We start from the raw sequence: 24,756 nt of genomic DNA on the forward strand, positions 1-24,756 counted from the left end.
CAGGCAGTGTCAGGCATGTCGGTGCACTGGTCAGATCTTTCCTATTTTGACACGGTCCTCCTCGTCAGATATGCCCCTGTTATGACACTTCACACACTCTGTTATGACTTGGCTACCTCTTGAGGTCTCCATCTGGTTGACGGGCAGCAGGGCAGTGGACTTGGTCCTGTTCACCAGGCACCAAACAGACCAGAAAAGACAAACCGGGAGAGGGACTTTCTGGGCTTGTCCAATGAGAAGTACCCATTTTCATTTTCAGTTGCAATGTTTTTTTTATTTTTTTTAAACGTTGGTGCCTTAATGAACATGACCCGGGTATTCCTGCTGGTTTGACCTCCAGGTGAGGCCTATTATTTTAGTTTGTTCCCCTGGCTGAGATAAGCACCACTGGAGAGCTGCCTGCCTGGAGAGCACTGTGTAACTAGAAAGGTGTTTCCTGTAAACAAGACCGCTTTCTCTACCTTTCTGCCCTTGCCAACAAATGTGTTTGTCACTCACCTCTCTCTCTCTGTCTCGCTGTCTCAGTTCTTGCCCGAGGAGTATTAATGTGTGTGACTGGAATGTAGCCTCTTAGACTGTAGTGCCTCGTACAGTAAATGTCAGATGGCTAATCTCATTCGGTATCCTAGTGACTCAATGGGTGTTCCTCACGCCAGTCTCACCACTGGTTTATCATCACGCACTTCAAAACAATGTTCTCTCTCGCTCTCCTCATGCCCTTCCCTCCTTTATTTTCGACCTCCATTTCCTCTCCTCTGTCGTTCCTCATTTCCACTCGCATGGTGGCTCTGTCTGTCAACACAGGTCAAGAAATCGATTTATTCAGGGGCTGAATTTCTGTGAACTTCTTGAGTTTGTACAAGTATACTCTCGTTTTTCACGATCAATGAGTAGGAGAGCGTTTCTCCGAGGTGAAATTCATTTTGACATGAACTGGAATCGGCATCGACGCCTTTGTCATACTCTCTGTAGCCTCCACCACATTTACATTTACATTTAAGTCATTTAGCAGACGCTCTTATCCAGAGCGACTTACAACCTAACCAGGTTGAAGTTGCCGTTAGTCACAATCGCAGATCTAGGGTCATATTACCCTCCCCAAATCCTAACCTTAACCAGTAAGGGCCTCAAACCTCAACTGACCATAGGTCAGTATTCCTAGGGTACCACTCTCAGGCCAATCCTGACTGTGAGTTGTAATTACACTCTATCGGCAGCCCATATCTCCTGCTGTAATCTCTCTAATGGCACCGTAGGGCCTCCTCTGTCTCACTGGAGGGAGAGAGAGAGCCTTTTAGTACCTCTGTCAAAACACGCTCCCTCATCCCACTCTGCTCATCACTTGCAGGGTTGGTTTGTAAATGCCTCCCTGTTGCTTTGATTGTGTGCCATGGATGTTGCAAGCACTATTCTCATTCCCGTAGAGTGTTCGGCAAACTCTCTTTTGATATTAAGAAAATAATCATTTCCAAGACCACTCAAGTAATGATGCAAACGGCCATGTTGTTGTCATGGAAGGTTTGTTGCCGACAAGGCAGGCAATTTCCTGAACTGTAGGCTACAGTATCTATCTGTGCCTTCATTAGCTCTGTGTGTGATTCTTTTTTAATGATGCAGACTTCCCACTCTGTCTGTGATTACTTCTGCCTGGTTGACCCAGGGATTTTAACCTCTCCCAGTCTGAAAACAAGTGTACTGTATAAGCTGGAGGGAGAGTGTTCGGCTCCTGCCTCCATCACTATGTCTATCTGTGTGTCTGCTGTTAGTGTTTTTACTCGTAGACCTGTATGTTTACTCAGTAAAGCCATGGATTGGCTTCATGTTAGCTCTTTGTCCCTTTGTATAATGGACCCTGTTGCTGTTTGTGTTGTTGCAGCTCATATTGGTTACAGTTTACTAGAAGCGGGAGAACTGAGAGTCCTTTTTTGCTCGTCTAACTGCTCTGTGTTTGTCACTGGGTCTAGGCCTGTATACACTTTTGTAAATGGAACCATGTTGCCCCCTAACTGTAGAATGTGGTATTACAGGGGCCTTGTGTCCTGGCTGAACCTGGAGAGAAATTGAGGCTGTTTGCTTTGTGCAAATTGGCCCTAGTTCCCCCCAGTGTCTAAAGCATCCTGCGTTCTACTATGCCACAGGCTGAACATTTACAATACACTGTCCTCCTGTACTTTGAAGAGCAGTGGTATTCAACTGAACTCTTTTAACCCTTGTTGTATCAAACTCTCTGCCCCCCCTTCCTCAGATCCTGTTCTCCCACTTTTTTACATGTTTCTAAACTTGCAAGCTGGCGTATTGAATAGAACAATGTGGAGCTGGGAAGTACCCTGGCTGGCACAGTTTCCTCTTCAGGAAGTGTTTGTGTGCTCATGGCAGCAATGAAGGTGTCGAGGTGTCACCGGGCCACTGCGGCACTGCAGGGGCGCCCAGTGATGAGGGGTCAGGGCCACACAGCTGGTGACTGGACCGGACACTACTACAATATCATGTATTCAAAGTAGGAAAGGGGATACTTAGTCAGTTGCTCAACTGAATGCATTCAATCTAAATGCGTCTTGTGTATTTAACCCAACCCTCTGAATCAGAGGTGCGTGGGGCTTCCTTCATCCACATCCACACCCAGAGAGCAGTTGTTGTTGGGGGTTAAAACGGCAGATTTTTCCACCTTGCCGGCTCTGGGATTTGAACCAGCGACCTTCCGGTTCGTGGACCAACGGAATGGAACATGTCCCTGTAGTACATATAGTCCCATATTGCTTAGATTTGCCCGTGTGTGTCTATTCTATTGCTATTAGCCTACTGTATTTGAAGACTTGTATTTCAGGGGCAAGCTTGATCCGCATCTATGGCACAAGGGAAAAAGCAGAGGACGAAACTAGGAGAAGATAGAGGATGAGTGTGGTGAGCAGAGAATGAACCGAAGGAATGGAAGAGCGGACAGACAGAGGGGACAGACAGAGGGGACAGACAGAGGGGACAGACAGAGGGGACAGACAGAGGGGACAGACAGAGGGGACAGACAGAGGGGACAGACAGAGGGGACAGACAGAGGGGACAGACAGAGGGGACAGACAGAGGGGACAGGGAAAGAGCGACTTTTTTTTTTTGCTTTTTGCTTCTGACAAGACATGCCAAAGCCAGTTGAGGTATGGCCCTGTTGTTGCTGTCGGTCTTCCTCCCCTCTCATTCACCTCTTCCTCATGCTGCTGTCATTCTCATGTTTCCCGTGGGCTATTTTAAGATGACAAGGAAGTATGGGGGAAAAATGGAGTATGGGGAAGTCTCTCCAAACCTCATGGTTTTAATAGATCATATGTATTGTAATTGATTTTTGCTGCAGCACTTAATGTAATGTTGTGTGTGTGTGTGTGTGCATACAGTGTTCATGCGTGAACAATCGGTCCCCACTCCCCATGTGCTTCTGTGTGGGCGAGGGGCATGTTTCAGTTAATGGTGTTTTATTGGTTATTATGGAAAGAATGGAAAGGAAGACCATAGCCATGTTCTAATACACATACTATATACTACATACTTAATGAGTATATACTATTAGTTCATTTTAGCATACTGTAAAGGAACAGTATCCTTTCAGTTGAGCGTACAAGCTCTACCTCTGTCTACTGGAAGTTGATGCTGTTGCTATGCAACCTCTTGCTAGCTAGTTAGCGTAACAAATGACTAGTTAGACATTTTATGACTTTGGGTGTGTTCTTAAATTCAATCTGGAGTGCCAGAGTGAGCTCGTAAATTCAGAGCATTGTCAGATTGTCTGTTTGTAAATTCAGAGCGTTTCGCTCTCAGATCGTCCAAGCTCGGCCCAGGAGTAGGGTTGATTTGAGCGTTCTGGCCTTACAGCTAACATTGGCTAGTTTGCTAGCTACTTCCAGACACATGAGACCACTCTGACCATTTCACCTGCCCTAGCAGAGCTGGTTAAGCAGTTTTCATGTTATCCAGAGCGTTGGTGATTGTAACTGATTGTAATTTAATTACGCCCCCCGACGTTTACTGACACCAGCCAATTCAACAGGTGTTGAGCGCTCGTAAATGAATTATTCTGTCCTCTGGTACACTCAGACGAGTGTTCTGAAATTGGTGGAGATAGCCAGAGCAAATTTACGGAAGCACCTGAATGTCCATTGAGAACACACAAGGACTATACAATTTAGTTAAGCTATGACGGGAAAATTAAGTCAATAAACGTTGGGTAGTTAGTTAGCCTACAGTTAATATACTGGCAAGTTTGATGTAGACTAGCTAACAACATACCGGTACATCCTGCTGTAATGCTATGTGGTTCGTAAGGACAGCGTAGCTAACAACATACCGGTACATCCTGCTGTAAGGATATGCTATGTGGTTCGTAAGGACAGCGTAGCTAACAACATACCGGTACATCCTGCTGTAATGATATGCTATGTGGTTCGTAAGGACAGCGTAGCTAACACCATACCTGTACATCCTGCTGTAATGATATGCTATGTGGTTCGTAAGGACAGCGTAGCTAACAACATACCGGTACATCCTGCTGTAATGATATGCTATGTGGTTCGTAAGGACAGCGTAGCTAACAACATACCTGTACATCCTGCTGTAATGATATGCTATGTGGTTCGTAAGGACAGCGTAGCTAACAACATACCTGTACATCCTGCTGTAATGATATGCTATGTGGTTCGTAAGGACAGCGTAGCTAACAACATACCGGTACATCCTGCTGTAATGCTATGTGGTTCGTAAGGACAGCGTAGCTAACACCATACCTGTACATCCTGCTGTAATGATATGCTATGTGGTTCGTAAGGACAGAGTAGCTAACACCATACCTGTACATCCTGCTGTAATGATATGCTATGTGGTTCGTAAGGACAGCGTAGCTAACAACATACCTGTACATCCTGCTGTAATGATATGCTATGTGGTTCGTAAGGACAGCGTAGCTAACAACATACCGGTACATCCTGCTGTAATGCTATGTGGTTCGTAAGGACAGCGTAGCGAACAACATACCGGTACATCCTGCTGTAAGGATATGCTATGTGGTTCGTAAGGACAGCGTAGCTAACAACATACCGGTACATCCTGCTGTAATGCTATGTGGTTCGTAAGGACAGCGTAGCGAACAACATACCGGTACATCCTGCTGTAATGATATGCTATGTGGTTCGTAAGGACAGCGTAGCTAACAACATACCTGTACATCCTGCTGTAATGATATGCTATGTGGTTCGTAAGGACAGCGTAGCGAACAACATACCGGTACATCCTGCTGTAATGATATGCTATGTGGTTCGTAAGGACAGCGTAGCTAACAACATACCTGTACATCCTGCTGTAATGATATGCTATGTGGTTCGTAAGGACAGCGTAGCTAACAACATACCGGTACATCCTGCTGTAATGCTATGTGGTTCGTAAGGACAGCGTAGCGAACAACATACCGGTACATCCTGCTGTAATGATATGCTATGTGGTTCGTAAGGACAGCGTAGCTAACAACATACCTGTACATCCTGCTGTAATGATATGCTATGTGGTTCGTAAGGACAGCGTAGCTAACAACATACCGGTACATCCTGCTGTAATGCTATGTGGTTCGTAAGGACAGCGTAGCGAACAACATACCGGTACATCCTGCTGTAAGGATATGCTATGTGGTTCGTAAGGACAGCGTAGCTAACAACATACCGGTACATCCTGCTGTAATGATATGCTATGTGGTTCGTAAGGACAGCGTAGCGAACAACATACCGGTACATCCTGCTGTAAGGATATGCTATGTGGTTCGTAAGGACAGCGTAGCTAACAACATACCGGTACATTCTGCTGTAATGATATGCTATGTGGTTCGTAAGGACAGAGTAGCTAACAACATACCTGTACATCCTGCTGTAACGATATGCTATGTGGTTCGTAAGGACAGCGTAGCTAACAACATACCGGTACATCCTGCTGTAATGATATGCTATGTGGTTCGTAAGGACAGCGTAGCTAACAACATACCGGTACATCCTGCTGTAATGATATGCTATGTGGTTCGTAAGGACAGCGTAGCTAACAACATACCGGTACATCCTGCTGTAATGATATGCTATGTGGTTCGTAAGGACAGCGTAGCTAACAACATACCGGTACATCCTGCTGTAATGATATGCTATGTGGTTCGTAAGGACAGCGTAGCTAACAAATTGTCAGCCAATGTAAGGTAACTTATTTGAAAAGTCATTACTTTATTACATTGCTCAACATTTTCTTAACATTTGTCGTAATTAAATTAAGCAATGCATTTGTATCCGCTCTCGTTGTACTTCGGCTGCATATTTTCCGCCCATTTTCTTCAAATCTGGAAACTATGTGAAGCCACGTACATTGCATTATGGGCCCTAAAGTACAGAAAAGGTGTCCTCTGTGCGTATACTTCATATTTTGGCGAATTTAGTGCGACATCCAGGAACTTTTGGCATGCTAACTATATCCATACTATGACCAATAAACATACTATATACTCAATTCACCTCACAAATAGTATGGTTAGTGGAGTTGGTATGAGTAGTGGAACACAGCTATTGATTGAAGAAGTAAAATATGGACGGATAATGTTGGAAATGGAAGTGTGAACAGCAGGGACCGTCATGACACTGGTCAGTGGTCACAATGAACGGTGTTTGTGTGGGAGGGGAATTATGTTTTCTGTATGAAATGGGTCATTCACAACCCAACACAAACAGCCATTAGCGCACAGAGCCGTGCAATGACACCCTCGTGTCTCTTTCTCTCTGACCCCTCTCCAGCTCCTCGATCTCCTTCTCTCTATCAACATCATCTATCTCTTCCCCATCTTTCTGTTTCCTTCTTTCCTTCCCCCAGTCTCTCTCTGTCTCTCTCTGTCTCTCTCTGTCTCTCTCTGTCTCTCTCTGTCTCTCTCTGTCTCTCTCTGTCTCTCTCTGTCTCTCTCTGTCTCTCTCTGTCTCTCTCTGTCTCTCTCTGTCTCTCTCTGTCTCTCTCTGTCTCTCTCTGTCTCTCTCTGTCTCTCTCTGTCTCTCTCTGTCTCTCTCCGTCTCTCTCTCCGTCTCTCTCTCTGTCTCTCTCTCTGTCTCTCTCTCTGTCTCTCTCTCTGTCTCTCTCTCTGTCTCTCTCTCTGTCTCTCTCTCTGTCTCTCTCTCTGTCTCTCTCTCTGTCTCTCTGTCTCTCTGTGCCAAGCCCGTACAGTAGTCTGACATCTCAACGCCTTTCTTGTCCAATGAGTCACTCAGTTCATTGGTTGCGTGTGTATGTTATGTACACACACACACACACACACACCACACACACACACACACACACACACACACACACACACACAGCATTGAACATTTCCTTTTCTGGTTGAGGGGCTTTGAAACGGACCCTGTCTGAGGCCCTGACTTCATGGCAGCCAGTGTTTGGCACACAATGATCCGCTCATTCACTGTCGTGTGTGTGTGTGTGTGTGTGTGTACGTACGTTTTGGCATGCGCTTCTGACCTCTTCCATATTGTAATTTCTGTTCATGTGTTGATTATTCTGTTTGATATTTCAGTAAGGTCAGGGACACTTAGTTCTCGCAGACTCTTCTGTAGCTCAGTTGGTAGAGCATGGCGCTTGTAACGCCAGGGTAGTGGGTTCGATTCCCGGGACCACCCATACGTAGAATGTATGCACACATGACTGTAAGTCGCTTTGGATAAAAGCGTCTGCTAAATGGCATATTATTATTATATTATTATTATTATATTATATTATATTATATATATTATATATCAACTTGGCTGTCAAACTATTCACTTAGATAATCTGGCAGTGTAAACAGTTGATAGTGGATACGGTCTTGCATTTACAGACAATCAAGCCCAGAGAGGTTAGCTGAGGTAATTGCATCACACACATCAGTCTTCTACGTGTGTTTACATTGCTCCTGTATGCGTGTACCTTTTTTGGCTTGTCACACACACACACACACACACAAACAAATTACACACGTCTAGAAAAGGCAGATGTCCAAGTTTAGTTGCGTTTGCACAGATCTGTTTATTTCGATTGTCTTTCTTCTGCTCTAAAAATTAAATTTCCGATGTTCTGAATAAATGTTGCTGGGGTTATTAGTGATGCAGTTCAGATCAGTGAATGTCTGATTGCGGTGTAGGTCTACCGTTTAGTCAACTATTGTAAGATGTGGTATGAAGCATATTTTTGACCGTGTTTTGTGTGACTATTCAACTAGTGTGACAGATCTTGTGTTTGACTGTTGTGCCACTGTTTGCACCAACACGCACCGGCCTCTTCGATCACAGCGGTGGCTCCACACTCCTGACCTCAGATTTGTGGCTGTTACTCAAACATGGACACGTTACCCTTGTTAGGTCTTTCTCTATTCGTCTCTCTCTGTATTACAGTTTTCATCTCAGGGTTTTGGTTTTGACGCGTAGTGGCGGTTAGCATTTAGATACGGTGTTTCTCGGATTCTGATGTGATTGGCTCTAGGCAGAGAGGACGGTGGGTAATTAAACACGGGAAGTTCCCAGAGCAGACTGGCATGTGACAGTCATAGTGGAAACCACAAGCTGAACAACTGGGTATCAAGATGTCTCTCCAAAATACTGGTGACTGATGTTCTGCCCACTTTTACTCTATATCGGTCTTATCACACTGTGTTTCACAATTAATCTTCATCTGATTCTAAATGGGATTTTATGACCTTTTTTCTGTTTTTATATTTTGCTCGATCTTATTTTGGACAGCAATTCAGTTGGAGGTTGTTGCCTCTAACATTAGTGTTGGCATGCAGGAAAACATTTACAAATGCAATACATGCACTTGCATAGTGTACATGACACACACACACACACACACACACACACACACACACACACACACACACACACACACACACACACACACGGTTCTCTGTGAAGCGTGAGTAACTCTAGGACCTGCTGCCATTCTATCTATTCTACCCCCTGTCCCCCTGCCATGCTGACTCACTGAGACAGTATGTCTCGCATATCGTGACTTCATGAACACACACACACACACAGTACAGCATAGTTACCCTTGTAGTTAGCAACCCTCATGTTGTGATTTCTCACACTCTTTTAGACTGCGATTTCACACACACACACTCTCTCTCACACACACATATATGTGGTCAACCCACCCACAACCTCTGAACATCAAGTCACCGTCAGTCGGAACACTTCCATTCAAAGATAGCTATTAATACATTTCGGTACGAGTGACATTGGTTGACCATAGCAACAGAGATAAACACTCCGAGACGGCAACACGTTCTCACGCAAATGCCACCCTGACACGCGACCTGAATCACCCACACTGACACACGCAGACAGGAAAGACTATCTCCCATGTGGTTTCCTCCCTAGCGAGCGATTGAACCCCAACATCGCTTTTATTCTGTCTACTAACTTTTTTGTTATACTGTGTGGTCGGAGCAACGGCTTAAAGCCGGGCGCTTGTTTCAGGGGAAAGGAATTCAGTGTACGAGTGTGAGAGGGGGGCTCGCGAAAAAGAGCGGCTTGAGGAAAAGAGGGCGGGAGCTCCAATGGAGAGAAGAACTTGGCAAAGATTATTAGTCTCTCAGCATTGAGGCTACGTGTTCAGGAGGAAAAGTTGGAGAGAAAAGGTTATCTAACAGCCGACTATTATCCACAGCAAAAAAAAGAGAACAGGAAGGAGAGAAACGAGACAATGCTTCTAACTAACAGGCTGAGGCAGAAGCTTCAAAACTCTTCCCGGTAGCTTGTTGCTGCCCGTCTTAGGACAGACCTGAGATTGGTATTGGACACTGGAAGTGGTCACTCTCTCTTTGAACTCTTTGAAGAACAAACTGACTCTGGGTCAGTTAGCACATAAGTGGTTAGCAATGGACCTGCTCATGGACCCGGTGGTCGTCACGCCCATCCTGGTGGTGGCTGCTCACTTCTTCACTGCGGCCGTGGTGTGGTTCTACCGCCGACGGCGTACCCCTCGTTCTACACCAGGTATATATACTCCTTAAAGCACATAGGGCTGGGGGGGGTGCTCCTCATCTCCTTCTGTCGCTGCTGCCTCTTTATCCTCCTCAGATAAGGAGAGGGAGGGTGTTCGGAGTGACACTCCTGGCGTCCTACTTCCTCTTTAGACTTCTCCCTTTTTGGTGTCTCTTGTTAGCGTGTCTTGTGTTTGCATGATATCTTGTTCACTGCTGTGTGGCTGGTTGGTATTGGAAGGAGGGGATGATCAGCATTTAAGTCAATGTTTTGGGGGTTTTAATGTAGATGACAGTACGTCTCTTCTTTCTGTTAGATTTCAGTTTGGGAAACGTGTTACTTTTCAGAGAGCAAATGTTTTATCTGCTAGCTAGTCTTAATTTAGTTGTGTATTCTCTTTTAAACTGAGACTGTGTTTGTCTGATTGGATCTCTACCGGTGTGAGTCATTATGGCACAGTTCTCCTTATTTGGCCTTTTTCACAGCGTGGCTGCTACCTGTCATTGTGCCATTGATTCAAATCAATTTCATTGGAGTGGACTTTCTCGTTTGTCGCGGACTGTATGAGTTGGCCAGTTAAGTCTCTTAATGGCTGTTTTTAAGTCTGCTTTTTGTAATATCGTGTCACCTAATGCAGTGAACAGAAAGTCACTTCGGTGACAAGCAACTCAGTCCCGTCATGTGGCTGATTTTATGCTGAGGGTAAAACACCATGACAAATATGTTGTTGTACTTTTGCAGTCCTGTAAGAGGCATACATCCTTTTTAATGTAAAGCCTAATACAAGATATGGAATACATCACATTTGGTCTGTGTCCAACTATCTATAATCCCTATGATAAGTGACTTTGATAGTGGCTAATGTCATAAGGTGTATGCACCAATTTGTAAGTCACTCTGGATAAGAGCGTCTGCTAAATGACTTAAATGTAATGTAAATGCTAATGCTAGAATAGGCCACTTAATAAACCAGTTAGGCCTATTTGGGCAGTCTTGAGACAACATTTTGAACAGAAATGCAATGGTTCATTGGATCAGTCTAACACTTTGCACATACACTGCTGCCCCTAGTGGCCAAAATCGAGTGGCCATCGAGTGGCCAAAATTGCAGCTGGGCTGGAATTATACACAATGGCCTTTGAAATGCAAGACAAAGATGATGGTACAAAAAAATACAAAATAACTTTATTTTTTATTTATTTGTATTATCTTTTACCAGATTTATTGTTTATATTCTTCTACATTCCTTTCACATTTCCACAAACTTCAAATTGTTTCCTTTCATATGGTTCCAATAATATGCATATCCTTGCTTCATTTTAGGCGAAAATGGGGAAAAAAAGTGTCCGATCCCGATGAGGTTAATAATTAGCCATAAAGGACCACAGTGGCCGCTGGCAAGGACGTTCTGCTAATTGTTTGGAGGATTCGATTGATATCCTTCAGTCACAGGAGTATGATATCTAGCGTGACAGGACTGTCTGGGATGATGGGAGGAACAGAGAGGTATTGCCCACCTCTGTGTTCTACAGGGATGCCTTGGAAAGAGTGACCTTTTCCTACTGCCACTTCCTATTTATACAGGGACCTACTAACACCATCTATCTGAAGGGACTGGATAGGAAAGCTGTGCTGTGTGCCATTTCTTGGGGCTGTGTGTGTGTGTGTGTGTGTGTGTGTGTGTGTGTGTGTGTGTGTGTGTGTGTGTGTGTGTGTGTGTGTGTGTGTGTGTGTGTGTGTGTGTGTGTGTGTGTGAGTGATGCAGGCTTGCGTGTTTAGGCTTGCTAAAGTGCGGTACCGACTGATACAGAGCTGTGTGTTTGTGACGCTGGCGCACTGGCTTTATTTTTAGCCGCAGCAGCAAGCAAGACGTGGCACAGCAGAGTGATGGGCAGGGTGGGGAGCTGTGTGTTTGTGCTCTTGCATGAGTGTGTATGTATAGGGGCTATTCCATGTAAGAGGGTCCATGAGCACCAATATGTGAAGCTCATACAGTAGGAGCATATCAAATTGGGTGTCAAATGAAAGCGAAGGTTTATTTTTATTTTTAATTAAGGCATATATTTAAACCATTTTCCATCTTAAATATTAGATATCTGGATAAACAGATGGAAAAAGGGGTTTTGCAAAACCAGAATTAGTCTTAAGGTATCAGAAATGCATTAAAACACAATAATGTTGATGTATAGAACCCTGCCAACTAATATCACATTTTTCATTTTGGAAAAATGTTTTACCTTCTGTAAGTTTAAAAAAAACATTGCCTTGTAATTCTGTTACCAAAAACCCCACATACCTTGAAGATATTTTCTCATGTCTCTCCCTCATGAGGATGGAGGAGGATGATAGTTCCCAGAAGTAATAAGTAATGGCAGACCTGACGAATAGTTAGTGATTTTACTGATATCCATTTTGTTTATTAATTATTATTAAAGGGATACGTCGGGATGATCTATTTCCCCAGAGTCGGATGAACTTGTGGATTCCACTTTTATGTCTAAAGGAAGTTCATCTAACTCTGGGGAAGTAGATGAAGGGCTTCATTGCCAAAATCCTGAAGTATCCTTTGGTCTTGGCCATAGTGGAGTTTGGACTGTGGCTATTTGAGGTTGTGGACAGGTGTCTTTGAGGTTGTGGACAGGTGTCAGAAATCTTGCTTGTTTCTAGGTGACCAAATACTTATTTTCCACCATAATTTGCAAATAAATTCATTACAAATCCTACAAGGTGATTTTTCTGGATGTTTTCTTCTCATTTTGTCTGTCATAGTTGAAGTGTACCTATGATGAAAATTACAGGCCTCTCATCTTTTTAAGTGGGAGAACTTGTACAATTGGTGGCTGACTAAATACTTTTTTGCCCCACTGTATAACCTCTTAACTGTGAAAAAGGGCATTGACCAGGACAGTTTTAGTTCAAAGAACACACCTGTGTATGTTTTGACTAATCGACAGCAGACAGCAGTCCTTATAACCCCAAACAACCTACAATATAACCTTATAACCCCAAACAACCTACAACATAACCTTATAATATATGCCATTTAGCAGACGCTTTTATCCAAAGCGACTTACAGTCATGTGTGCATACATTCTACGTATGGGTGGTCCCGGGGATCGAACCCACTACCCTGGCGTTACAAGCGCCATGCTCTACCAACTGAGCTACAGAAGGACCACTATAACCCCAAACAACATAACCTTATAACCCCAAACCACCTGCGTCCCTATAGTGCAGCGTATCCCGTACGTAGATACACAGCATCTCCTCCTACCTAATAAGGTTAACACTGCCCAAATCAGAGTCATCATAAGTCACAAGGAGCCCAAATTCAATATGTTCTTATCTGATGACTGCTCGTCCAGAGGGCTGCCGGGGGGCCCTGGTAACTGGGGGGGGGGATTACGTAGCAGCCAGGAGCGGAATATCAGCACTTTCTTTCAAAACCTGTTACCCGATACAGGAGTGGTTTGGATATTTGTAAACATTGCAGCTGGATATTTTGGGGAATATCGCTTCAAATGTTGGTCTGGTTGATTTAGATTTGCTATAGGAGTTAACTTCCTGTTATTTGGTTTATACGTTCATAACAAATAGGATGTAGGGGGGTTGATGGGAGAGGGAGGGAGATGTGCCACTGCTGACGGAGAAGGAGAGTGATGAACTCTGACATTTTAACGACGGAGAAATGTGAAGTGGAAAAATAAGATTTGACAACCGGAGGAGAAGACTTGGTGGAGCAGGGACTTCCTCTGTTTAATTGAATGAGACTGAGGAGAGAAGCGACAGAAGAGGAGAGATTAGATGTGATGACAAGAGAGGGAGGGAGGGAGGGAGCGAGGGATAAGCATACTGCGTGGTATTAAGAGCGTAAGCTCTGCCTGGTATTTATAGTTTGGAGGGCCGGGGGAGAAACGGAGCGGCTGAACAACGCTCTCGCTCTGAAAAACCGAGGAGAGAGTCCTCTTGAAAACAAGGATGGAGTGAGCAGAGGGAAAGGCAAAGGACAAACCAGACTGAGGAAGATGAGGATTGGATATGTGGAGAGAGTAAAGAGGTCACTATAGGGGGAGAGAAACCCGGTTACTTGAGTGACGCATCATCGACAGGAGGAGAGGAGTGTGTGTGTGTGTGTGTGTGTGTGTGTGGACTCTTCCGGCGAAGCGTGTTGTCGTTGTGTGTCACGAGTGTGTGTGCGTCACTGCTTTTGTTGGGGCCGTCTAGGCGTTGTTGTTGTGCCAGCTCTTTTTGTATGCTAAACTATAGGTTTTTACCTGGTCTTTAGTATTTCCATAAGAAACTACAGACTGTGATGTCACCCTTGACTGTCAGACTCCCAGTGATAATGTCAATGTTCCGGTCACATGTTCATATGCCGTCACGCTGTTGTTCTACGAAGCGAGGTGGTTGCAGCTGTTTTTGCTGACTCCCTTTCAGTTCTACTATTGATTTTGTTCCAGCTTTTTAAATTGAAACATGACAATTATTGTAGGGGCTAGCGTTGTGAAAGGTTTTGAGACGCTCTATGCAACATCGACAGATTTGAAGGGGTGTAGGAATAGGCTAGCTGACAATGCTGTTGCATCAAGGGAATGCTTAGTCATAGGAAAGGGGGCTACATTTGGACATTTCAGTCATTTAGCAGACACTGATCCAGAGCGACTTATAGTTAGTGCATTCCTCTTCGATAGCTAGGTGGGACAACCACATAACACAGACATAGAAAGTACATTTTTCCTCAGAGTAGCTATCAGTAGGGTTACAATGAAGGATGAGTCAACGCTGGGGATTTAGATTGCCGAGACTAAAGTGTGTGTTTGTCCCGTTCTGTGATTGTTCGTGGGTGTGTACGGTGTCAGGGGACGGTGGCTCTCAGCTCAAGACGCATCTTGTTCACTTGTAGCTAGCTGGTGTTGTGCCCAATCTGCATTGAACCCGCCTGGAGAGGAGTCAAGAAATCTGATCTGGACAGTTCTCCAATAGACCTCCTCATACACACTACAGCCCTGACCCAAAACATAGTTGCGTCATTTTCTCACTGACCAAGGCAGCTACTCAGGTTATTATGATTATCTGAAGTAGCTTGTCTCTGTCTCATCAGATGACATCACAAGCTCAGCAGATCATTTTGTGATCAGACGATTGGTCTTAAACACACACAAAACACTCATTGGCTCAGAACGGGGGCTCTACAATGGACAGCCAGGGGGTTTCTTCTGGGATTGTGGCAAATGTTTGTTCCCAGGCCGAGAAAGAGGAAAGAAAAAGATTGTAAATGATGTTGGTTACAGTCTAGGCCTAGCAGTGTCTGGTTTCTGTTAGAGAGAGCAGTGTGTGTGTGTTCACATGGCAACAGACTGGAATCTAAACACTGGAGTCTGCTGCTTGCTTGATTGCTTGAGTGGATGACATCATCATAAAGGGACACTTCAGCACGTTCTCTTTTTGACTTCCTTATTATTTACCTCAACCAGAGTTTGATAAACAATCTCTCTCTACAACTACTTCCTTCCTTTGCTCTGGAAGACTGAAGAAGGAAAACCCCTCTTATTTCCAACTGTGAACGGCAGACAGTTTCCTCAACCTGCTGTTGCCCCGTCTTGACAGCATACACATCTTAACCAGAGGACTGCAGCCTTAAGATACTTTGAAAGAGAGCGGGAGGGAGAGAACCGCAGCTCTGAACCTGCTTTGTCTGCAGAGCCACTGCTCAGCAGCTGCATTTTAAAGCACAAGGTGTCTGTCCTGCACCAGGAGTAGAGTGAACGAGGGACCGTGCCTCAGGCCAGCACGGTAGCAGGGGACAGGAGTAACCGAGGGAGTGCGAGACAACGAGAGTGGAAGAACCAGAGGGAGGGGTTGGAGGGGCGGTCTTTATTTGCCAGAGGGGAGGGGGCAGCCTGTGACTTTGACACACACGTGTGACTGCTCCTGTGAGAGCTGGCTAGGAGTTTAGAAATGGCAGCGACCGCGAGACCGGCGGAAAGAGAGTGGGTACAAGGGAGCGACAGGCAGAAAGAGCCAACCCAGAAATAAATCCCTCTACTTGTCTGAGACACGGGGAGACTAGTCCTTGCAATAAGCGTTTTTGGGAGAATCAAATTCATTTGAATACTCTTGTTTTGACATTGTGGAAACTGAAATAGCAATTGGTGTACTTTACCTCTCTCTCGCTTGGAATAAGACACGTGGACTTCCTCTGAGAGAGACTACTCTTGTTCTGGGATTGCGGAATAGTGACTCGTTTACATTGCCTCTCTCTCTCTCTGGTGTGCTACCTGACTTTGGAATCACATGTGGACTTGTGCACTGGGAGAGAGAAGAGGAAGTGGCTTTAGAAGCCGGGTGAAGGAAAGCGGAAGGAGAGAAATACAGAAGGACAGAACAGTAAAAAGAAGGATGTGGCGGGACTACCATAACGAGTCCAGCCTCAATGCCCACCTGCACTCCATCATGTGCTGTGCAGGTCAGTGTGTGTGTGTGTGTGTGAGACGGTATGTGTAGTGTATGCATGTGTTGTACACTGTAAAGCAGCTATGTGTTATTTACATAGGCTCAATAAAACGTTTTTCTGCGTGTAGGATGTCACCGTGTGTGTTCTGTGTTTTCTACATTGATTAAAACAAACATAAACGCAACATTTCATATAAGGGAATCAGTCAATTAAAAGATGTTCTTTAGGCCCTAATCTATGGATTTCGCATGACTGGGAATACAGATGTGCATCTGTTGGTCACAGATACCTTTTAGAAAATAGGTAGGGGCATGGATCAGAACCTGTCGGTGTCTGGTGACCACCTTATGCCCCACCCAGCATGACACACCTCCTTCACATAGCGATGATCAGGTTGCTTGATTGTGGCCTGTGAAATGTTGTCCCACTCGTCAATGGCTGTGTGAAGTTGCTGGATATTGGCGGGAACTGGAACACGCTGTCAATCCAGAGCATCCCAAACATGCTCAATTGGTGCCATTTCTGAGTATGCAGGCCATGGAAGAACTGGGGCGTGTTCAGCTTCTAGGAATTGTGCACTGATCCTTGCAACATGGGGCCGTACATTATCATGCTGAAATCGATTTTAAAATGCAATTGTGTTCGTTGTCCGTAGCTTATGACTCCCATTTCCATTGCCCCGTGGTTCCGTTGGGGTTCTCTGTTCACAACGTTGACATCAGAAAACCGCTTGCCTACACGATGCCATACACAGTGTCATGTCTGCCATCTGCCCGGTACAGTTGAACCCGGGATTCATCCGTGAAGAGCACACTTCTCCAGCGTGCCAGTGGTCATCGTGCAAACCCATAGTTTCATCAGCTGTCCGGGTGGCTGTTGGAAGCCGGATGTGGAGGTGCTGGGATGGTGTTATTACACGTGGTCCTGCGATTGTGAGGCCAGTTGGACGTTCTGTCCAATTCTTCAAAACGTCAGGCGGCTTATGGTAGAGAAATGAACATTAAATTCTCTGGCAACAGCTCTGGTGCACATTCCTGCAGTTAGCATACTAATTGGATGGTCCCTCAAAACTTGAGACATCTGAGACATTGTGTAGTGTGGCAAAACTGCACATTTTAGAATGGTATTTTATTGTCCCCAGAACAAGGTGCACCTTTGCAATGATCATTTTGTTTAATCAGCGTCTTCATATGCCAAACCTGTCAGGTAAAGGGTAAATGCTCCCTAACAGGGATGTAAACAACTTTGTGCACATCATTTGGGAGAAATTAGCTCTTTGTGTATGGAACATTTCTGGGATCTTTTATTTCAGCTCATGAAACATGGGACCAACAATTTACTTTGCATTTATATTTTTGTTCACTATATTGTAGTGTGTGTGTGTGTGTGTGTGGTGTACTGTTGACATCTTGAGCTATTTGTGCACTATATCGACCAATGTTTACAGTGTGAATACTCACTCTAGTAGTGGTAGTGTGTGTGCACATTATTTGTGTGCGTTTGTTTTGTTTTTGGATGGTGTTGAGGGGTGTATACTGCTGAACAATGCCTCCCTGTGTGGTGGAATGCGTGCCTTTCCGTGGCTGTCACACATACAAACACAGCACACAGTCAACCCTGTTGGTGTACAGGCTCTGCCCTTGGCAATGGACATGCGTTTCCACTGGCAGTTGCCAATGTGGGGTATCGTGGTAATTCCCATGTCAAACTCTAGGGGGCGCCATGCTTGTTTAATATACTGTCACCAATAGCCGATTTTGATGAAGACATAGCCTCACCTAAATGTCACAAAGAAAGCCATGTGTTACCGCTGAGCCGGCTAGGCCAGCTTACCAGGCAGGTTTGTTTTAACGAAGGCATGCTTTTCTGTTGAAACTATTTAGCAAGACTGTGTTCAAATGTGTGTGCCAGGGGCGTGCCCCCGGAGTAAAAATATCATAATGAGTCATATAGTGTGTTACCTTGCCCCGCTAGGTTTGACCACGTTCAGGTATTTGACCTGCATTTCCACACTAAAATATCAGTCTGTCATTATCACAAAGAGCCTCAATGCTGATATAGAAGCTCACGAAGACCACTTGTTCCCATTACAGTATGTAAACACGTGTGTGTGTGTGTGTAATGTATGTAGGCCTATCTGGGGAGAGGAAGTGAAACAACACCCCCCCCCCCACACATAGCGACTCTGTTTATAGTGTCACCTTGGCAACCACATCAACAGTGGAGCCCATCAAGGTCAAGTTGGGGAAATACCAACAGGAACTATTCTCTGATTGGTTGGAGCAGAGAAGGGGAGAAAGCAGTCACTAGTTGGCCATGCTAGAAAAGACAAGTGTGAATATAGCCAAATATGATATATTCTCATTATAGGGGGTAAAATATACGATTGGAATGTGACTTTTGGTTCGTGGTTCGATTCATGTAAGCTGTTAAATAGCTCCACAACGTATATCCTTTCTAACATGGCCTGCTAGTAACAACCAGGGGAACGCGGGAAGAGGCATCCCAATGGAGTGAGTCAGATATGAACGGGAAGGCGGGAAAAGCAAAGCCACCCATCTGCATGTCATACACAGAGACCCGGATATGAGGAGAGGAGGAGGAGTGGCTCCACGTGGGGGAGGGGAGGAGATAACAGCAGCGAGGCCTGCCGTCAGGTTCTGTCCTGGGCATTGCCGTGTCACTCGTCTGGGTGACGGTGGTCTGGACTGAGCTCAGAACAGGCGGCAAAGGAAATAGGCTGGGAGGCTGCTGGCCCAGTCTCTGCGGCTACAGCTGGGATCGACCAGCTCAATAGGCGGCTTTTCTCTGCTTTATTAAATACTGAGTCATGGTGTGTGTGTGTGTGTGTGTGTGTGTTTTGTTAGAGTGCCTGCGTGTGGGGCAGGGGGGAGGGGAGGGGGGTTCATGCGTATGTACCATGCATCCTATGCTGTGTCCATATGGAGATTTCTGCAGTGTCACAAACAAGCTGCGGTGTCACGAACACTCAACAAACGTAGCGCCCTTACGAAACAGAGGTGTGACGAGGCTCATTTCTCCCAGAAACGACCAAAGCAGCAGACATGACTGAGCCCTCCATTCCAGACAAATACATTTAGTAGAGCGCTGCCTGGTTAAATCCGGTTGAACGCTGCGCTCCCAGACAGCCTCGGAACAGAGATGTTTCAGGGCCGTGCTTGTAAACAATACAGAGGTGAGGAATGACGCTGTACTTGTTGTTTAATGAACTCTCCTTTTTCCCCTCCCTCCCTCTGCTCCAGATGAGCGAGACCGGGTGCAGAAGAAAACCTTCATGAAATGGGTCAACAAACATCTCATCAAGGTACGGTACTGCATCGCAGCATCATTTTGGGGGTTGGTGGGGAACACACACACACACACACAGAGGTATCATGACTTAGAGCATCGTAGAAATGAATGAGCTAGGATGGTAGTTCTGAATGAGTTGTTATATTCCACACAGGGCTGAATGAGCCCTGCCTCCAGCACTGACTCTGTTATGTTCAGGCTGGTAGGAAGGCCTGGAAAATAGTTAAAGACTCCAAACACCCAGACCGTAGACTATTCTGTCTGCTTCCCCACGGCAAAACGGTACCGGTTCATCAAGTCTGGCACCAACAGGCTCTTGAACAGCTTCTATCCCCAAGCAATGAGACTGATAAATAGTTAACAACATAGATACACAGACTAAATAGTGATCTGAGTTAACCTAGTTTCTTTATTGACCTTTTATTTTTGCACTGTCTCTATGCACACTAACACACGGTCTCTATGCACACTAACACACGGTCTCTATGCACACTAACACACTGTCTCTATGCACACTAACACACTGTCTCTATGCACACTAACACACTGTCTCTATGCACACTAACACACTGTCTCTATGCACACTAACACACTGTCTCTATGCACACTAACACACTGTCTCTATGCACACTAACACACTGTCTCTATGCACACTAACACACTGTCTCTATGCACACTAACACACTGTCTCTATGCACACTAACACACTGTCTCTATGCACACTAACACACTGTCTCTATGCACACTAACACACTGTCTCTATGCACACTAACACACTGTCTCTATGCACACTAACACACTGTCTCTATGCACACTAACACACTGTCTCTATGCACACTCACAGGGCCCTGCACACTAACACACTGTCTCTATGCACACTCACGGGGCCCTGCACACTAACACACTGCCTCTATGCACACTCACGGGGCCCTGCACACTAACACACTGTCTCTATGCACACTCACAGGGCCCTGCACACTAAGACACTGTCTCTATGCACACTCACAGGGCCCTGCACACTAACACACTGTCTCTATGCACACTCACAGGGCCCTGCACACTAACACACTGTCTCTATGCACACTCACAGGGCCCTGCACACTAACACACTGTCTCTATGCACACTCACGGGGCCCTGCACACTAACACACTGTCTCTATGCACACTCACAGGGCCCTGCACACTAAGACACTGTCTCTATGCACACTCACAGGGCCCTGCACACTAAGACACTGTCTCTATGCACACTCACAGGGCCCTGCACACTAAGACACTGTCTCTATGCACACTCACAGGGCCCTGCACACTAACACACTGTCTCTATGCACACTCACAGGGCCCTGCACACTAACACACTGTCTCTATGCACACTCACAGGGCCCTGCACACTAACACACTGTCTCTATGCACACTCACAGGGCCCTGCACACTAACACACTGTCTCCATGCACACTCACAGGGCCCTGCACACTAACACACTGTCTCTATGCACACTCACAGGGCCCTGCACACTAACACACTGTCTCTATGCACACTAACACACTGTCTCTATGCACACTCACAGGGCCCTGCACACTAACACACTGTCTCTATGCACACTCACAGGGCCCTGCACACTAACACACTGTCTCTATGCACACTAACACACTGTCTCTATGCACGCTCACAGGGCCCTGCACACTAACACACTGTCTCTATGCACGCTCACAGGGCCCTGCACACTAACACACTGTCTCTATGCACGCTCACAGGGCCCTGCACACTAACACACTGCCTCTATGCACGCTCACATGGCCCTGCACACTAACACACTGTCTCTATGCACGCTCACAGGGCCCTGCACACTAACACACTGCCTCTATGCACACTCACAGGGCCCCGCACACACACACACTCACAGGGCCCCGCACACACACACTCACAGGGCCCTACACACTCACAGGGTCCTACACACACACACTCACAGGGCCCTACACACTCACAGGGTCCTACACACACACACACACACTCACAGGGTCCTACACACACACACACACACACACACACTCACAGGGTCCTACACACACACACACTCACAGGGTCCTACACACACACACACTCACAGGGTCCTACACACACACACTCACAGGGTCCTACACACACACACTCACAGGGTCCTACACACACACTCACAGGGTCCTACACACACACTCACAGGGTCCTACACACACACTCACAGGGTCCTACACACACACACACAGGGTCCTACACACACACACACACACACACACACACACACACACACACACACACTCACAGGGCCCTACACACACTCACAGGGCCCTACACACACACACTCACAGGGCCCTACACACACACAGCTCATAGACGTTTCCACTTCACAATAACAGCACTTACAGTTGACCAGGGAAGCTCTAGCAGGCCAGACATTTTACAAGCTGACTTGTTGGAAAGGTGGCTTTCTATTGCGGTGCCACAATGACAGTCACTGAGCTGTTCAGTCACGCCATTCTACTGCCAGTGTTTGTCTATGGAGATTGCATGGCTGTGTGCTCAATTTCATACACCTGTCAGTATCCCTGCACATTGGAAAGGACCCTGTAGTATCCTTATTTACTTATTTACGGTGTTATTCTTATTCCTCATTAGTCTTTGTTGTATTATTACGTTGTTATTGATTGCTGCATTGGTGCATTTTTGAGTTTGCAAGAAAGGCATTTCACTGTACATGTGCATGACGTTGAAACCTGAAACCACTGCAGACGTAGATCACATAGACTGTGCATTCCACCACATGACTGTGGAATGGGGCGTCTGACCTCATAACTCTCTAGTGCGCTGCGTATTTCTACGCTGTAATGTATGTCGGTCAGACGGACTGAGGAGGGGCACCAACGTTGGCACACACACTTCTGGCCCGGGCACCACTGTCTGTAACATTAGATAATGTTCAGTTGGCGTTAAGGAGAGTTTTATTTACTGTAGCTGGAGAGAGCAGGGACCTTTCACTGTCTGGGAGGGAAGTCATTAAATAAAGAGAGGTGGAGAGGAGGGAGGGGAAGAGGACTTAAGGAGAGCGAGAAGGATAGAGGCAGAAAGACGACTCAAAGGATGTATGGTTTGCGGCGATAAATAAATGACAGGGTTTAATGACACCTGTATTGGGTATTGATATACATAAATATCCACTGGGATTCTCCAGGAACTCGTATTTCCTCATCAATCTACACACAATACCCCATAATGACAAATACCTTATTAACATGAGTATTCAGACCCTTTGCTGTGAGACCTGAAATTGAGGTCAGATGCATCCTGTTTCCATTGATCATCCTTGAGATGTTTCTGCTACTTGATTGGAGTCCACCTGTGGTAAATTCAATTGATTGGACATGATTTGAAAAGGCACACACCTCTCTATATAGGGTCACACAGTTGAAGGTGCATATCAGAGCAAAAACCAAACCATGAGGTCGAAGGAATTGTCCGTAGAGCTAAGAGACAGGATTGTGTTGAGGCACAGATCTGGGGAAGGGTACCAAAACATTTATGCAGCATTGAAGGTCCCCAAGACTACAGTGGCCTCCATAATTCTTAAATGGAAGAAGTTTGGAACCACCAAGACTCTTCCGAGAGCTGGCTGCCTGGCCAAACTGAGCAATCGGGGGAGAATGGCCTTGGTCAGGGAGGTGACCAAGAACCAGGATCGAGGGAAAGATGAACAGAGCAAAGTACAGAGATCCTTGATGAAAACCTGCTCGAGAGCACTCAGGACCTCAGACTGGGGCGTAGATTCAGCTTCCAGCAGGACAACGACCCTAAGCACACAGCCAAGACAACTCAGAAGTGGCTTTGGGACAAGTCTCTGAATGTCCTTGAGTGGCACAGCCAGAACCCAGACTTGAACCTGATCCAACATCTCGGGAGAGACCTGAAAATAGCTGTGCAGCAAGGCTTCCCATCAAACCTAACAGGGCTTGAGAGGATGTGCAGAGAAGAATGGGAGAAACACCCCAAAACACAGTTGTGCCAAGCTTGTAGCCTCATACCCAAGAAGACCCGAGGCAGTAATCACTACCAAAGGTGCTTCAATAATACATTTTCGTGTCTCTCTCTCACTCACACACACACTTGGAAAAAGTCAAGGGGTCTGAATACTTTCCGAATGCGCTGTAAATTAATTGACTCGTGGCAGGACATGTTGTACAGTCTTAGACTAAGACCAAAGCGATACGTCTTTCGTCTACTGTAGTCCGGTATAGAATGAATCATCCAGGCTCCTTTATAATCCTGTCCTATCAGTCTAGTATGTAATACCGTTGACAGTCCACCCCAACGCAGGTGTTTACATAGCACAGCCACAGAGCTCGTGGCTGTTCAGCAGAGGCTGACAGACCGCACAGGTGACGACACGAGCCAGTCAGTCTACCTCTTCCTGTGTTTGTCTTGGCTCCCGCTATTCACTGACATCACGCCGATCTACCTGACTGCACCCATGTTTATATCAGCTGACAGACGTGTGTGTGTGTGTGTGTGTGTGTGTGTGTGTGTGTGTGTGTGTGTGTGTGTGTGTGTGTGTGTGTGTGTGTGTGTGTGTGTGTGTGTGTGTGTGTGTGTGTGTGTGCGTCATGTGGTCAGGTCCGGGTGTGTGTGTGTGTGCAGATCAAACACATACACATCCTTATAAAACACTGCCTTCACCACAAACTGTTGGGACCTGTGTTGACAGCTCGCCAGGAATGCAGTGTCATAACTAGGGCTGGTTTTACAGACACCGGTTTTCAAACCTAGTCGTGGAAAAAAAAAACATATTCTACCGAACAAAAATAGAAAGGCAACATGTAAAGCCCTCAAACTCAACTCTAGACCTCGAAGCCAGTGCCACTGCATTTCTTCTACTCAGGAACTGATTTAGAACGATGACGCCGGGTGGGTGCAATTCATTGAGGCAGAACAGAAAACCAGCAGGCCCCGGACCTCGTAGGG

At 45.9% G+C, this 24,756-nt stretch overlaps 1 protein-coding gene across 1 annotated transcript in view; it reads left to right on the top strand.

The window, feature by feature from the left end:
* LOC118397689 (microtubule-actin cross-linking factor 1-like) overlaps positions 1–24,756 on the top strand; it is a 280,970-nt gene that overhangs the window by 86,360 nt on the left and 169,854 nt on the right. Inside the window, 1 exon segment of the mRNA XM_052468938.1 lies at positions 19,722–19,783. Coding sequence (XP_052324898.1) covers positions 19,722–19,783 — 62 coding nt within the window.

The sequence above is a fragment of the Oncorhynchus keta genome, chromosome 19, assembly GCF_023373465.1.
Source record: "Oncorhynchus keta strain PuntledgeMale-10-30-2019 chromosome 19, Oket_V2, whole genome shotgun sequence".
Lineage (NCBI taxonomy): Eukaryota > Metazoa > Chordata > Actinopteri > Salmoniformes > Salmonidae > Oncorhynchus > Oncorhynchus keta.